At 43.1% G+C, this 16,506-nt stretch overlaps 1 protein-coding gene across 4 annotated transcripts in view; it reads left to right on the top strand.

Annotated features, from left to right (window-relative positions):
* The window catches only part of Fmnl2 (formin like 2), a 260,793-nt gene that overhangs the window by 174,622 nt on the left and 69,665 nt on the right, over positions 1–16,506 (top strand). For all 4 annotated transcript variants that reach the window (XM_038337243.2, XM_038337245.2, XM_038337244.2 and 1 more), the window contains exons 4-5: positions 4,006–4,082; positions 13,169–13,252. In XM_038337243.2, coding sequence (XP_038193171.1) covers positions 4,006–4,082; positions 13,169–13,252 — 161 coding nt within the window. The remainder of the gene's footprint in view (positions 1–4,005; positions 4,083–13,168; positions 13,253–16,506) is intronic.

The raw sequence follows: 16,506 nt of genomic DNA, 5'->3' as shown, positions 1-16,506 counted from the left end.
TTCTACTGGTTCTTTCCAAACCCCCAGACCTGAGATGATGGGTGAGAGCCCTGCTTGTTCTGAGCTGAGGGGGTCTGAAAGGGCAGCGATTATCTCCAGACTGAGGGAGCTCTTCTTTCATGCAGTGTACAGTTCATTCTAGAAATAATCCCTCGTTCTAGAAAGAAAGCATGCGATACACATCTGGAAATGACTGCCTGGGATCCCAGCCCCACACCCTCAGGAGGAGACAAAGCAAACCAAGGAGAAGAAACCAGAGATCCTCTTGTTAAACAGTTCCTCCTTCCTGGATCACTTAATAAAGAGGAATGGGCCTGGTGGTGGTCGTGTGTCCACCTGAATGTCCTTGTTTTGTCTGCATCCTGTTCAGTCTACACAACTGTCACCTGCATGCAGAGGGCCTATTTCAGTCCCTTAGCTATCAGTCCAGAGATGTCTCTGTAGGTTAATCTTCATGATCTTGAGCCCCCTTTGCTCATGTAATTCCTCATCCTTCTCTTCATCTGGACTCTCGGATGTCTGCCCAGTGCTTGGCTGTGCTTCCATCAATTTTGGATGAAGGTTCTATGATGGCATTACGGAAGTCACCAATCTGATTAGAGGTGAAGGCCAGTTCAGGCACCCTCTCCAGTATTGTTAGTAGTCTTAGTTGAGGTCATCGATGTGGGTTCATGGGAATTTCCTTAGCACCAGGTTTCTCCTTTACTGCATAATGGCTCCTTCTGTCAAGATATCTCTTTGGTTTATGTAAACATAAAGCAAAGAAAACCAGCCCACAAATCACAATCCCAGAGAACCTAGACAACAATGAGGACCCTAAGAGAGAAATACATAGATCTAATCTACATGGGAAGTATAAAAAGACAAGATCTCCTGAGTAAATTGGGAGCATGGGGACCTTGGGAGAAGGTTGAAGGGGAGGGGAGAGGCAGGGAGGGGAGCAGAGAAAAATGTAGAGCTCAATAAAAATCAATAAAAAAAAATAACTTTGGGCTAGACGGTGGTGGCGCATGCCTTTAATCCTAGCACTTGGGAGGCAGAGGTAGACAGATCTCTGTGTCTGTGCCCTGTCTTTCAAGGTCTGTTGTTCAGTTCAGGAGAAATGAACTGGGTAGGATTAGCACCCCAACCCCCTGCTGTAGTAAGATTTCTGTCAGGAGCTGGGAGCAGGAAAAGATCTGTTCCACACAACATAATTGCAATGCTTAAGCCCCAGAAAAAAAAGGAGATTTGTTTGGAATAAGGCATGACTTTCAGTTAAAATGAGCTTAAAATTCTCAGCTGTGGTCTGGGGTTGGGGAGTGTTCCAATCAGGCCTTTAAATTTTAGCCAGACTGTCTAGGCTGAGTGGGCTTCCTTTAACTGTGGTCAGGGTCCTCAAATAGTTTATTCATTAATCTTTTGTTCAAATTAAATAGAAGATACTTAATTTGCCCTTAAAAATTAAAAAAAATTTCCAAGCACATTCTGTTTAGAAGTAGCTTTAAATGACACCCCCTAGGGCAGGGAGGGAAGAGTCTCAATTAGATATCTCTGAGCCCAGAGCTCCTTAAACCAGCCTCCTAATTTTATACCAGCTGTTATTAGCCTGTGCCTCGGGGGAGGCTGTGTTCATGTCTGCGTGGAAAAAGGTTACAGATCCTGAAGAAAGGCGTCTGATCCTTTGCTGACTCTACATTCACGAGGAGAAACCTATCGCATGGCTCACCCAGTCTGAGCTGCCTCCCTGGGCTATAACTGGCTGTCCTGTACCTGCAAGGAAAGAAAGAGGATGCAGACCACTTGGTGGTGGATGCTTTGTGGCTCTTGCATTCCTGCTGGGCCCTATAGGTTCAAAGCTTCTCTTGGAAAGTCTTGTAGGATGCATTTCAGACTTGCAGATTATTAACACGCACTGTTTATGTCTCAGCAAAGAGGATGCTAAGGCTTCTCTGCCTTCTAAAATCCAAACAAAAATTGAGCCGCTCCTTGGAGAATGCAACGCGGGTGAAGTCAGCTTCGTTTGTCACAGTGTCAGACATTATTACAGTGCCCAGCATAGCCGATGTCTGAATGCTAGCTGCTGCTGCTCTAGCTCAGCGTTTGACTTACTTGCCTTGTTAGGCTGTGTGTCTGTCTGTATATAGCATCCATAACAGTCCCCTTCTCTCTCTCCCCCTCTCCCTCCCTTTCTCTCTTCCTCTCTCTACCTCTCTCCCTTCCTCCTTTTCTCCTTTCTCATGTCCTTTAGTCAGACATCTTTACTACTGTGCTGTTTTCAGTAGTATGCTTGTGTTCTTTGTAGAAGATCATGGGGAGGTGAGGAAGACTTCAGGGCCAGCAGGGGCCACTGAGAACTGACATGTCTTAACAAGCAGCGTGGACCGTTGGTACCTTTAGTCAGTCCCTCTGTCCCACTCCCTCTTTCCTGCCCAATCCCATGCTTAGTACACTCATTGCAGGGTGATGGTCTAGGATATCCCTCCAAAACATCAGTGACCTTGCTGTTGGTTAGGGCTTTCTTGGCAGCAGAAGCGGAACACCTTTATTTTCTTCTTTATATTTGAAATATTTTTATTTCCTATATCCCATTGTATATTGGTCACAAAACGCCAAGAAGATCTTTTTTTTTTTTTTTATAGTGTTTGGGACAACAGTTATAGCAACTACAAAAAGCCAGGGACTTTAAGAAGAGGAGAAGGGGCAGCAGGAGGCTGCCTGTGCCAAACAGGGTTGCAGATCTCCTTGGGCTACTGATTCTCACACCCGTGGCATAGCTCTCACAACCAACCCCCAGTTGGGAATCATGCTACCAACCTTTCCTTCTGGCCTCTGGGTGTTGTTCCTCTGAAGAATGGCAGCCGTGCTTAGTGGCCTGGAAATGGAGGCCTCTGTTCTTGTTGCACTTGGTGGCAGCAGAGGACAAGGGTCCTTCATATCCTGAGCTGGAATTTACAAAGCTTTTCCCAGGCAGCAAAGAACCTTGGGTGGAGCAGACCACAGCACAGAGAGCCTGGACCTCGTGAAAGAAGGCATTGCACCTCAAATTTCCGTCTTTCACAGATAACTAATGGGCATAGAAGCCCCATCTGAATGTGGAAGACTCCTTAGGTTTAAGAGCATGTATACATTCACCATCATGACAGGAGTCATTAAAGAAAAGACTAGAAATCTAGAAAGACAGGTAGGATCTCGATCGGCAAGAGCGCAGAAGGGTCTCCCGAATGTGTGCGTGTGCACATGAACCTTCATTACTGACCTTCCAAGCGAAGACTAGCTGGAAGGGCTAACTCTGAAGGTTTGTTTTTAAACATGAAATCAGGCTGAGAAGAATCAACTTGAGACTGTTAGGCCCAGGACTGCTGTCTTTAGAAGGGCCAACTTAACAAATTGGCCATCAGAGTCCATTTGTATTCTCTGTAAAAGCTAACTGTGCCTCCATCGTTTATGAAAACAGCATGGTTTATGCTGTGTTTTATTGCTGGAATCTGGAATTGCTGCCTGAGTGAGGCAGAGTGTGTTAATGAGGTCAGCTCCTAATGAAAACCCCGGCCCCCAAGTCTGTGTTGAGTTTCATGTCTGCTTGGGCAAGAGCACTCAGACGCCATGTCTGGTTTCCTGTACACTCACATCATCGTACGTACCTCTTCCTTTTATTGGTTTTACCATTTAATGTTTCATCTCAATATATCATGGTTGTGAGTGTGTCTCACTCAAGTCTCTGTTCACCCTTGTGAATCATTGAAACTGGAGATAGTTTGGGGTTCTTGAACAAGAACAAGAGTTTCTTGAATAATATGGTGAATATTGTTGTACGTATGGGGTAGGGAATACTCTAGGAGATTGCATGAAATAAATAATTCTCCTTGTCCTTGTAAGTTAATTTTTTTCTGATCAAGATTTGTGTGCTTTTGAATAAAACGTGAGAAATACACTTTAGAAGAAAAGGTATTTTCATATCGCATTAAATTTATCATAAACTACAGGAGCACCAGATACTAAAGGTCATATTTTGTTGAATTATAGAAATTCAGAAGGCGTGTTCAAGAATCTACACAAGTGCTAAGAGAACTGGAAATCTCGTTAAGAACCAACCACATTGGGTAAGTGTGCCCCTGCATCACGTTAGCACTCACGTTTTATGTTAGAAAGTGACTGAATCATAGCCAAGAATTGTGCTTCTCTATTTACTGAAAGACCAAGGTTTAGATGAGGGGGTTTAGTCCCCTGATCGCTGATTATAAGGATCAAGAGGGGCAGACAGATAAAGTATTGACTTGGGTATTCGTAGCAACTCTGTATTTACTTGCTTGGATGAAGTAAATATGGACAGTTCTTGGCAAGCGCTTGGCTTTCTGTATGTGTGACCGTGAACATACTTTCTGTCTGTTCTGACAGCTGAGGAACATTTAAGAATGGTGGAAACTGAGATGCTTGAACTCAGTCTTCAGGCTGCTTAGTTGAAACTTCTCTGCCTTTCCTTGATTTCTTTTCATTTACAACAGAATGAAAACCAGAGTGGTGTTGTGCTGTCTTTGCCTTTGAGACAGGTTTTGAGTCTCTCTTTTACTTGTTAAACACTTGAGACCATGCAGTATTCCACCAGGGAAAATGAAGTTCATAGCATCACTGCGATAGACATTTCTGACAGTTCCTTTTCTGCATCAGTGTGGTTGCTTTGCCTCAGGCAAATTCAGTCTGTTTATATTTCCCCTAATTCTTTGGATGGCATAATAAATAGGACCTGAGAGTAATGTAGTTTATCTTCAAGTCTGGATGATACTGGATACCTTATTTTGTAATCTTCGTTCTTCAGAAAGTATCAGTCTTTTTTCATAGGCAAGTCTTTCTCTGGTTGGCCTTGAACTCACTATGTAGCTAGGCTTTGGGCTCAGAGCAATCCTCCTGTATTAGCCTGTCAAGTTCTAGGAATATAGACATGAGCAAAGTATAATCAAACATTGGTAAGTTGTTTATATTTTCTGGATTTTGACTTTGTGGATTTACCATGAGAGAGAGAAGACTGAAGACTATAGGCTTCAATACTTTTCAAATGTTTCCCTATAACGTTTCTTGCAGATCTGTTGAAGTGAAATTATATATCAACAGCATACTCTATTGAGTGTACTGCTCTCCTGAGTAGTCTGTAAAATAGACTTGTGACATACAAAGCAATTTACTTCTGTTTTATACTGAGTGATATAAGCTATTTCGATGTTTAATTAGCATAGTTTCTTCAGATTTTTATTTAAGTAGAAAATGGTAGTGCAGGGTCCTGTTGGGAGACTTGAGGTAGAATGCCCATTTCTTAAAGGCTCCATTGTCATGCTTGTCTCCTTGAGAACGGAGTCTTCACAAAATTAACGGATTCTTGGTTTTGTCTCCCAAAAACGAACTATAGAAAAACACATCATAAAATCATGATTTTGAAACTTGGAAAAAATTGTCGATGCTCATTTTCATGACTCAAAGAATTAAGGCTCGGAGATGGTCGCGTGACTGCAGCGTCTACAGCTATCTGGCCAGTCCGTTGGCTCAACAATACTTCGTTCTTTTTTTTCTGCATTGCTTTTTCTAGCAGCCCTTTCCGAAAGAATCAAGGCAGTCAGGGCTCTGGGGTTAAAGCAGTGAGGCTTGTCTGTCTCAAGATGAAGGCTGTGGTAGTTTAATACAATGGGGCACCTGAACCTAGGAAATTAAATAGCCTCTGCTATTTATGAACCAGGAACCATAGGCTATTTGATAACGGCCCAGTTCTATGCCTTGGCAATTCTAAACTGAAAATGGTGGAATAATTTACAGGCAGGATTTCTACAAACTGGTGAAAAGCATATCTTCAGGCATTGCTGGGATAATGTGAAAGGCCCCCAGGTCCTAAAGCAGGCGTTCATTTCTAATATAAAGTTAGGAGGAATAGATGAGCCTGCGCAGGCTGCGAGCAGCTGGAGGGATTTGTGGACGGTGTTACAATAGGCATGTACTTCTGGACCTTTCGTCCTCACCAGCTGAGATTCCCCACTTGCCCGGTACTTATGTGAGACCCTTGGGAAAATGGCTATAGCTGCAGAAGAATCCAGGGCTGCATTGTCTGTATGCAAACAGCTTAGCGCACATGCTCACATGGAAGGAAACCACTCACAAGGATTTTGACTTTCTCTTGCCTGCCTTGAAGACTCAAATCTGAACCAGTCTTTTCGTTCTTCCAGCTTACTGGCTTGACCTCATTTGATAGGAACAAATTCTGAAGAATTACTAGCTAATGAATTATCATCAATTACTATCATGAGGAATTTTTGTATGCTGTGATGTACAGGTCATTTTTGTACTCTGGGTAAAATAATAGAAAGATAATTGGGCACATGTTTGTACGAGGAAGAGAACTTAGTGCACGCCTTTGCCATGACCCTTTTTTATTAATTTCATCTTTGATAAGTTTAAATTACACAGGCTCTCTGCACATACTATATGACCTTAATTAATCTTTCTTGTTAAATGAGAGTAGCAGTGCTTAATTTGTAGGAATGAAGTGCTTACTATAGCTCTGATGCATGATACTCTCTATACAACAAATACTTCATTTTTTATATTTATTTTCTTAGGCTCGCTGAGGAAAATATCTACAAACTAACAACAGTATATAACATATTCCTAAGGAATTGCAGGTGTAGAATGTGATTTTTGTCTACCTGAAGTGACCTGAGCACTTAGGAGGTTTTGATTTCCAGAAATTAAAAGCTGAAATTACACTTGAAATCCATTTGTTCTGAAAAAAATTATTCTTGGCACCTGCATGGGCTTCAAGGTTAGGGTGGTGAGTGGGCTTTGCTGAGGTAGCGTTCTCAGCTGCAGCTGTCATGAAGGGTTTCTTCTGAGCTCCGAGATAACCTAAAACTCCATAAATGGAGCAATCTTTTGAGAAAGAAAATTAATTTTTGAGCTATGTCGAATAAGACTTTGACTGGGAATAATCCCATTCACTTACTGTTAGGAGCTAGAGCATTGGAGAAGAATTGGATTATGACTTATCCAAACCACTGAAATTACTTGAAATGCCCTTGAAAAAGAACCGAGTATCATTACAGCGCACTGGCAAGCGATCTGAGTGGGCAGAAGCCAAGTTGCGTCAGATGTCTGGGCAGCGGCTGTGGTGGTGAGGGGTCCGCTGGAGAGATTTGCTAGTTTTACTCCACGGAACTGCGGTGTAGGTGATTTATTTTAATACCATCGCCTATAATGATGGAAAATTGCTTTTCAGTCTGAATGCAAGGTCACAGATGTTCTAAAAGATGTTCCCTTCACTTGTGGTTGGTTGAGACGACAGGCATGAAGATTGTAGCAATCTGGCCAGGGGTTGGGGAAGTATGCAGAAAAGAGAAGGCCCCGAGAAACTGCCTTATACTGTCAGGATTTCTGTGGGCCAGTGATGGCTGGAGCTGGACCTGCTCAAAGAGGAAAGAGAAGAGAGTGGCCAGCATTTTTCTAAGATGTTTACAAATTATGTGCACTTGCATGTACGTGTGTGTGTGTGTATGTATGTCTGTATGTGTCTGTGTCTACTTTGTGATCAGTCCATTCTTACATGGTGCTGCTTTGGAATCATCAAAGTCATAGTAATTTTGGCATTTGTTAGCCACTTTGATGGCGTTACTTCACATAAAAATGTTTGTGTTATTGCTCCGTACCCTGAGCCACTGTTATGTATACGGGAAAGTTAAAGGTCAGCTGCCAGTTGTTTTATTCCACTCCATGCCAGTTAGAAACACAGACTTGAACTATGATTTGTCTATATCTAAAGGTTATTGTCCCCACTAAGAATTCCCATGCTTTTTGACATTCTGCACGCCTTCTTTCTAGCTAATTGTTTTTTAAAAATATTTATTTATTATGTATACAATATTCTGTCTGTGTGTATGCCTGCAGGCCAGAAGAGGGCACCAGACCTCATTACAGATGGTTGTGAGCCACCATGTGGTTGCTGGGAATTGAACTCAGGACCTTTGGAAGAACAGGCAATGCTTCTAACTGCTGAGCCATCTCTCCAGCCCTAGCTAATTGTTTTGAACTCCAACAAATTGTTGCTTATATGAATTGAACCAAGTAGCATTTACCATGTTAAAAATTAAAATTGACAAATTTTAAGTTTATTTAATATGTAATATTTAGCAGCAAACTTTAATATTTAAACATATACACTACTGTGAATATTAGCACATGTAACTTTTTATGAACTGTAACTAACAAAACAGCAAAAGCTCCCTGTAATTAATAGCATTATTCCTCATAAAAATTCTTGAGAATCTTCTTTTCTATCTTTGTAATAGAAGGCAGCTGAGTTTTTCTGATCCTGGGTTCAGTTTTTTTATTTTTGTTTGGTGTCCATGAGAACATTTGGAAAACAGGAGTTTCTAAGTGGCCTTTTCAGGTAATTGTTGAGATTCTTCTGGCAGTACACTAAGATTCTCTGAGCGACAATGTCCAGAGGCGCTAACGCCTGCTGTCTTCCGTTCAAATCCATTGTGCTATCTCATGCGCTGAGGGGATGTTTTCACCTGTGACTCCTGGAGCATGAGTCCTGACCTTGATCATTTGTGAAGCCAGCCTACTGAGGTACTCTGCTCTTCCAATGTGTCATTCTATAGTGTTTTTTAAAAATCATTTTTGTTAATAACCATTGCTGTCATCGGGATCCAGTTTTAGTTATCATAAAGCTATCAAATTAATAGAAGCACACTTTTCCTAAATTCTTAATTTTTATTGAAGCTGAAAATTGATCATTAGCGACAAATACTGTCTATTTTCCCCAAGTCAGCAGGCCAGCTTCATGTATTTTTGAGGAAATGTCTTTCAATGCCCAAAATGTTATCATAATTTGTAAGTCATTTATACAAGTGAATTGGCCCGTCCATGGAAAAATGGCACGATCCTTGACCCTCTCGAGACTGTCCAGGTGCATGAGTGGGCAGCAGGTGTTTTTTATGTGGCTGCTGATTTCTCACGAAGAAAACGAGAAAGAGTTGTGTTTGAGCATCAAGCGGTAACAGATCTCCTGACTGTTCTTCCGTGGGAATGCCCTTTGCCCGTCATGGCAGAGCGTGAAGAATGTGGTAAACAGATCTGTGTTTTTTGTTCTAAGCAGTTTTCCCAGGTCTCTTCCACAGGTCAGGTTCTGCAAAGGTTTGGTTTTGTTTAGGTGTTGACAGTTTAAACCCAAGGCTTTCATGCATCAAGTCTAGAAACTTTTAGGAAATTAGATCAACCCTAGAGGTATGCTGAGAGACCTTCAAGGACTCCCGGTAGTGATGGGGTACACTTTGAGAACTGGATGGATCGCTGCGCTGTTCAGTAATGGCTTTGGCTCTGGGTGATGCTGGCTTTTCTCCCCGCACCCCCAAGTTTTCAGCATCTTTTATTCCAGCTCTCCACCCAATGGTCAGACTTTCTCTATAGGAGCCTGGCAAAGGCGTAACACCTGTCCCTTCTTCCTTTCGTGTGTCTTGCCATCTTGCTTGTCCTTGGGACACCAGGAGGGTTTTTAAGACTTAATTTTCTGTGTGAAGAAATTCGGCTCTAAGATTTTGGGAGGCAGGGAGAACAAAACTCTGAAACCACATTGTGAGCAGCCTGCATTTCAGTACTGACTTGTTTGCATTTGCCCGCAAAGCCCTTTCTTTGGATACAACTTTTGTTTTTTTCCAAAACTTTTTCTTATTATCCCTGTCTCTCCAAGCTTCCAAGAATCTGATTTGGAATTTGTCTAAATTCAAATTTATAACATATGGTAATCACATTTGAATTTGCAAGGCACTCAGGAAGTAATCCATGCTGTCAGAGTCAGAAATAATTCTGTTTTCCAAAACTTATAATCACCCGATTTGAAACTGTTTGCCTATTGGCAGCGCATGAAACAGTCCAGAGTACGCACCCAGAGAGGAGGGAGCTCTGCAGCTGTGACATCCTCACTGTGTGATCAGACATGTGTGTTTACAGCATGGAGTGCCCCTCCCCCCCGTTATTTCTATCCTTTGTGTGTGGGGGCAGGGTTGTGTGGGAGACAAGTGTTTTTTAAAGATTTATTAATTTATTATGTATACAGTATTCTCAGTATTCTGTCTGCCTGCAGGCCAGAAGAGGGCATCAGATCTCTTTACAGATGGTTGTGAGTCACCATGGGGTTGCTGGGAATTGAACTCAGGACCTTTGGAAGATCAGGCAATGCTCTTAACCACTGAGCCATCTCTCCAGCCCCGAGACAAGTGTTTCTTTGTTTTATTGTGTGTGTCCCATGCATTGAATTCAGGTTGTCAGGCTTGGGGGCAGTACCTGTTGAGCCAAGTCTCTGGCCCCCATGTTCCTTTCAGTCCCTGAGCTTTGAGACGCTCCCTTAACGTCTGCCTTCTGACATCCTTACCCGTTTTCTTTCCTTAGTCTCGCAGTTCATGGATCATGGATCACTCTGGACTGTTCTCAGCCATGCAGAATTTCCCCGTCAGGGAAGGGTAGTGACTAAGAGGATGGGGAAGAGAGGGCTGACTCTCGACAGGCCATACCCTTTCTATGGGGTGACTTAGCTTAGTGTTGTTGATAGAGGAGGCAAGGCAATCAGTGGTGAATGCCTTATGTCGTTGGAGTGACACCAAACAACCAAGGAGGATCCTGCAACTCTAGGACCAGTATCTGCTTTGTGACATTACATCAGAGGCAAGTCATGCTATTTTAGGATATAAGCAGTGGGTTCCTGACTCACTTTGAAAGTTATCTTTCTGATGCTTTTGATTATAGTTACCAAGTGAGACATCAGTTAGGATGTTGAAGTAAGAAGCAAATTAAACTGTGTTCCTGCATCAGAATCTACTACACACATTACCCACTGAATCAAAAGATGCATAGACCTGCTGTCTTTGGCTATTTCCTGCTTGGCCGAGTTCAAGTTCCTCATGTCTGGGTCAGTTTTCTGCTTGTGCGAGTGGCTGACCTTTTTATCTAAATGAGATGGAGGTGTCGGTGTTTGAGTGGCAGCAGGTACCTCATGACGTCCTGGGGCATCTATGCTCCTTGTGGAGATGTCTGCAGAACTTCAGTAGCTGTGGTTCCGAACTTCCACAGTAGTGAGCACTGAATAGAATGTGAAACTGAGCCTGTCCTGAATAACCTGGAATTTAGTGATTCCTTTTCATGTGAAAAAGACACCAACCGGAGAGGTGGCTCAGCCTCTAAGAGCACTGGTTGCTCTTCCAGAGTACATGGATTCAATTCCCAGCATCCACCTAGCAGCTCACAACTGTGTATATAACTCCAGTTCCAGGGGATCCTACACTCTCCACGGACACACATGGAGGCAAAATCACCAATGTACATAAAACAAAAATAGATCATTAAAAAAAAAAAAAAGACAGCAATCTCTGCAGGACAGTTTGCATTGTGTAGCGGAGGAACGAAGAGGAAGACGCTCAGGTCCTCAGTAAGTAGCAGCTTTGCCAGCATTCACAGGGAGGGCTAGGCATTCCCTTGTTCCCCACCATTTACATTTAAAAACGTTCAGTTGCAAGGCCATGGCAGTGCATGCCTTTAATCCCAGCACTTGGGAGGCAGACCAATCTCTGTGAGTTCGAGGCCAGCCTGGTCTACAGAGTGAGTTGTAGAGTGGCTAGGGCTGTTACACGGAGAAACCCTGTATGTGGATGGGAAGGAGTTCACTGTCTGTGGAGACTTTGTTGCACAGGGAGGAAACAAAGTATCTGGAAGTGGATGTGGTGAGATCACATGTATGACTGTTCTGGAATTTTCTGCCTCCACCAGTCCTGTGAGCTGTGTTTAGGTCTACTAACAAAGCCACTCTGTGAGACCCAACCGATGTATTTTCTATGCCAATGTTGCCACTCCAGGCTCCTCTTAAAAGTTATATTTACACGCAGCTATGGTTAAGTGCATATCTTTGGTGGTAACTGAAGTACTTGGAAGAAGAATATAAGTCAGGGTGTCCGAGTTCCCCAGCTTCTGACTCCTCACACTTCCTGTGACCTGTAATATCAAGATGAAAGGGCCAGAAATGAGGAGACAGGAGAAAAGGCACAAACCAGAAAACAAAACATCAAACAAACAGAAAAGGCATCTGGAGTCTACTAGATTCTTCTTGTTGCACAAACCTCTCAAGGTACATCCTTTGACACACGGGCCATTTTCCCGCTGCTGTTTTCATAGCAACCATGGCTTCCACAGTAGCTGTGGTGCATCCACAGCCAGGCAGCCTTTGACACCATGTTCCCAGAGGGACACAACCGCTTTGGACTGCAGTGTGTGGCTGTGGATCTTGTGTTACCGCAGTGATTTTTGTACCCATCAACAGTTGGGATTTTACACCCAGTGAAGGTTCCTTCTGACGTCCGCAGTCTCTGATGAGGAATGCGTAGGAGGAAGGGTGTGAAGTCAGGTGACAGGATTTTACCCTCAGGCCTTAAAGTACGGATTTATCACCTTGTCTGTTGCAGTCATTATGGAAGGCAAATACAATGTGTGCCTATTCTTGGTGAACCAGTACATATAGCACTCCAAAGTGAGCTAAAGAGAATGGTTTAAGAATGGATCTTTAAAACTACTTGTCACGTGTTAGTCCTGCTGATGGTCTGTGGTACCTGCAGTCTTTTAAAGGTTTTCATACTCGTGGAAAAAAATTAAGCAAGTCATTATCCTTACTGAATTTCCAGAGGCCCATAAACATTGGCCTCCCATTGGTGGTTTAGTGGTTTCTTTGGCTGGGTGTGCCAAGAGGAATTGAGCGTGGATTTGGAGTCATGCCTGATTCGCAATGGCTATGGCACCATGTTCCCAGTTTGCCTGATTCTTTGTCTAGTCTTGGCTCTTCCAGCAGCCAGGCCAGGGGTGATGTGCGGTTGAAAGGATATTAGGACAAATTCCTTTTCTTAGAAACCTTTTTGAAATTCACCGTCTCAAGTCTTCAGACAGTCAAATGCAAGGATGACATGCAAGTACTTTCTGCTCCGTATCCTTACACAGCGACCTGTGATTTTCATGCCCACCCAGAAGTGTCTAGTCCCTACAAAAATAGTCGGTGCCATCTTCTGTATTTCCGTTTAGACTTCGAATGTTTCAGGGAAAAACCAAAGCTACCCACCATGTCCTGTACATAAGCCATATGATCGCTGTCGCCAACCATTCTTCCTTCCTTCCCCAGATGGGTCAGAGAGTTTTTGAATGAAGACAACAAGGGCCTCGATGTTCTCGTGGAGTACCTGTCCTTTGCACAGTACGCAGTCACGTAAGTAAAACTTGGCCTGCTTGTCTGGCAGCTTCACGTGGTCCCAGCAGATGCAGCCCAGGGGTAGAATCACATACCTCACTGAAAGCACATACCCACAAGCAGATGAGGGGGGACATTTTAGAGATTGTTTAGCTAAAAACATATCCCGTAAATGGTATTAGAAACAAAACAGGTGAGTTAAAAATCACCTTGAAGACCTTCTAGCTGTGCTAGGAATCAAACCCAGGACCTGGCCTTGCTACTGAGCAATATCCACAATGCAAAAGAATGGCTTTTCTGGGGGGCTTAAGTTCTATTAGTCTATGTCGTAGAAAACTAGAGTGATATATGGTACATTGCTGAATAAATAAAAGAAGTAGCAAAAAAAAAATCCTTTAACATTTTATTAAATTTTGGTACGCTGGGGATTGAAGCAGGGCCTTGTGCAAGCTAAGCCTGTATTCTACCACCAACCCACACCCCAACCCTGTGTGACAGCTGGGGTGGAGGTCGGTAGGAAAGTGTTTGTTTACCTATCGTGTGTGAGGTCATGGATTCAATCCCAGCACTGATTGGGGAAATGCTGTAGATGTGTTTTTATATGCTTTGGCAAGTGAACAGATAAGGATGCAGTTCTAGACAACAACATAGTGGCCCAGGAGGAAGGAACATTATCCCCCCCCCCTCCCTCCCTCCCTCCCTCTCTCTCTCTCTCTCTTAAATTGTCTATACATTTGCAGTCTTTGGTTTTCTGCCACATGCAGGAAAAGAACCTGGCGCAGGGCAGGAGAAAATTAAGTTGCTTAGCTATGTTACTCCTCGCGGTTCTCCGTTTTCAGGGCTTCTGGAATGGTTTATAACAGGGCTGCAAAGTGTACATTTGAATGAGACGTTCTCTTTTCAGCGTTTCTCCTTTAATCAGGAAATAGTCCAGCCTCCACAGGTCGCCTCACATATGCCGAGTGAGGCAGAGTGATGCTGTTTCTAATTAGACAGGGAAGATGCTTCAACTTCAGTGGTATTTGATTTTCTCTTTGCTGTGGTTGTGTGTGTGAGTGTGCAGGTGAGTGTGTGAGTGTGCGTGAATGTATGTATATGTGTGAGTGGGGGGGTGTGAGTGTAGGTGAGTGGTGAGTATGGGTGAGTGGGTGAGTGTATGTGAGTGGGTGTGTGTGAATGTGTGTGTGTGAGTGTGTGTGTGTGTGTGTGTGTGTGTGTTAAGACAGGCTCTCAGGCCATACACAATGCTAGTTTTAAACTTGTGATAATCTTCCTGCGTCCACTTTTTGAATGCATCCCACTCTGTGTTTTCCAAGGCAGGCATATTTAGTTTGATCTTACATATATAGGCATTTGCCTGCATGAATATATGTGTACTACCTGTTCACTTAGTGCCCATGCTATGGTAGCCAGAAAAGGGCATCGGATCCTTTGGAACTGGTGCTACAGACAGTTGTGAGCTGCGTTGTGGATACTAGGAACCAAAGTAAGGTCCTCTCTAAGAGCATCAGGCTCTCTTAAACCCTGAGCCCTCTCTCCAGCTCCGCAAGTCTTCTTTTTAACAGTAACTACTTTTTTATTTTCTCACTCCGAAGAGTCTGAATGTGCAGCTGGATAGTTTTCTCTAGTCTCTATCCCTTCACCCAATACTTATGTAGAGGAAACTACAATTATTCTTGCCTTACAGATTCATGTATATTAACCAAGTCTGGTATGATGGTTCAATTTTGATACCTCTCATATAGTATAAGAAATTGTTTTCTGAAATATAATTCATAGTGATTATACCATGTTCCATCACAATGATATTTCTTACCTGTTTCTGTTACTTCAGGTCAGCCAATCCCGTGATGCATCATATATTAAGACAAAAAGAATATTTCCTCTTGCAAATTTTAAAATCTATAGATATATTTATAGTATTTGAGGAAGACTAAGAAAAATCAGGAACAATGAAAAAGAAAAATAATATAATTGTTTACTGTGTGTAAGAATTCTTTACTTACTTGACAGTAGGACTTGGAAGCCAGATTTCTCAAATATGGCCTTCTGTCAGCTCATTGGAGGCAAGCCGTCAGTACTTTGCAGGAATTCTGCAGGCTACAGTGTAAGGGAAGAACCAACTAAACACCTCGTCTCTGAGTTGGTGTTCCCCGTTCTTGAGCGTTTGGGTTTGTTTGGAGTCATTAGCTTTAAACACTTTATTTGTTAGTTTTCTTTTTGTTTTGCTGTATCTGGATGATAAGTTATATAATTTGTCTTTTATTTTTTTACTATACCCCGGCATTAGTAATTCTCCAGCGCATGGAATGGAATACAACAAGTTCTGAATCTGTCTGAACTAGAGGCATCCACCAGTTTGCTAAAGTTTGTGTTTCTTGTGTTTTGGTCCTGTGCACGCGGGAAGGAGTAAGACGGACGAACGTGTGTGTGACGTGAGCTTTCGCTGAGTGACTTGTGACATGTCCATACCACGAATGCTCTTCCTGTGTCCCTGGAAGTCCCTTTCATGTTGACGAGAGCCTTTGGTTTTAGTGCTTCAGGCTTTCTTAGACTGCTCCATTCTGCCTCTCTCCTCCTCAGCATGGCTCCTGCATCCAAGGGCGTGACAGAAAAGTCTGTCATCAACCCCCGTGCAGACTCTGTGCGCCTGTCCCTGCTAGGCAGCTAACCGGAAAAGTAAGAGAATATGCCCCAGTTTAGGTGGCCATTCTGATGTTTTTGTCCCCCCCGCCCCCCCCCCCCCCCCCCCGGCAGCCATGCTTTCTAAGCATCTGGAGATGATTTCCAACATGCATTATTTTTTTTTTTTCTTCAAGATCTTTTATAGTCTTTCAGAGAATATTAACCGTAGCTGCCGTCTCATTTGTCCTGCTGTCTGATCAGGCAGAACCAGGGGTGGGAACACTGCAGTGTTCTGATGAGAAAGCGGAGTAACACACTGCGTGAGTAAGGAAGTGAGTGGGATACAAAGGCCTGCTTGTTTAGAGACTCGGTTCCTAAGGCTACCCGGGAATGAGCAGCTCAACTTGCCACTTATTCCAACATGGTTAACATGAGTAATAGCCTCAAAAAATGTCAGAGGAACAACAGCCTTACTTTAAAGAGCACCACACTGGGGAGAGAGTCCAAAATCAAAGCAAATCCATAGCCTCGCTAGTAATGCATCACACATGGTTGGAAAAGTACTTGCTAACACACTTGGAGAAAACGCTCAGTGAAAAATTGATGGATAGGAATGAATTGGTATAAGCCTAACATTCCGGCTTGTT

The sequence above is a fragment of the Arvicola amphibius genome, chromosome 7 (assembly GCF_903992535.2).
Source record: "Arvicola amphibius chromosome 7, mArvAmp1.2, whole genome shotgun sequence".
NCBI classification, from domain to species: Eukaryota; Metazoa; Chordata; class Mammalia; order Rodentia; family Cricetidae; genus Arvicola; species Arvicola amphibius.
Note: the sequence above shows the minus strand (reverse complement) of the source record. Positions and strands in the feature narration are given on the sequence as shown.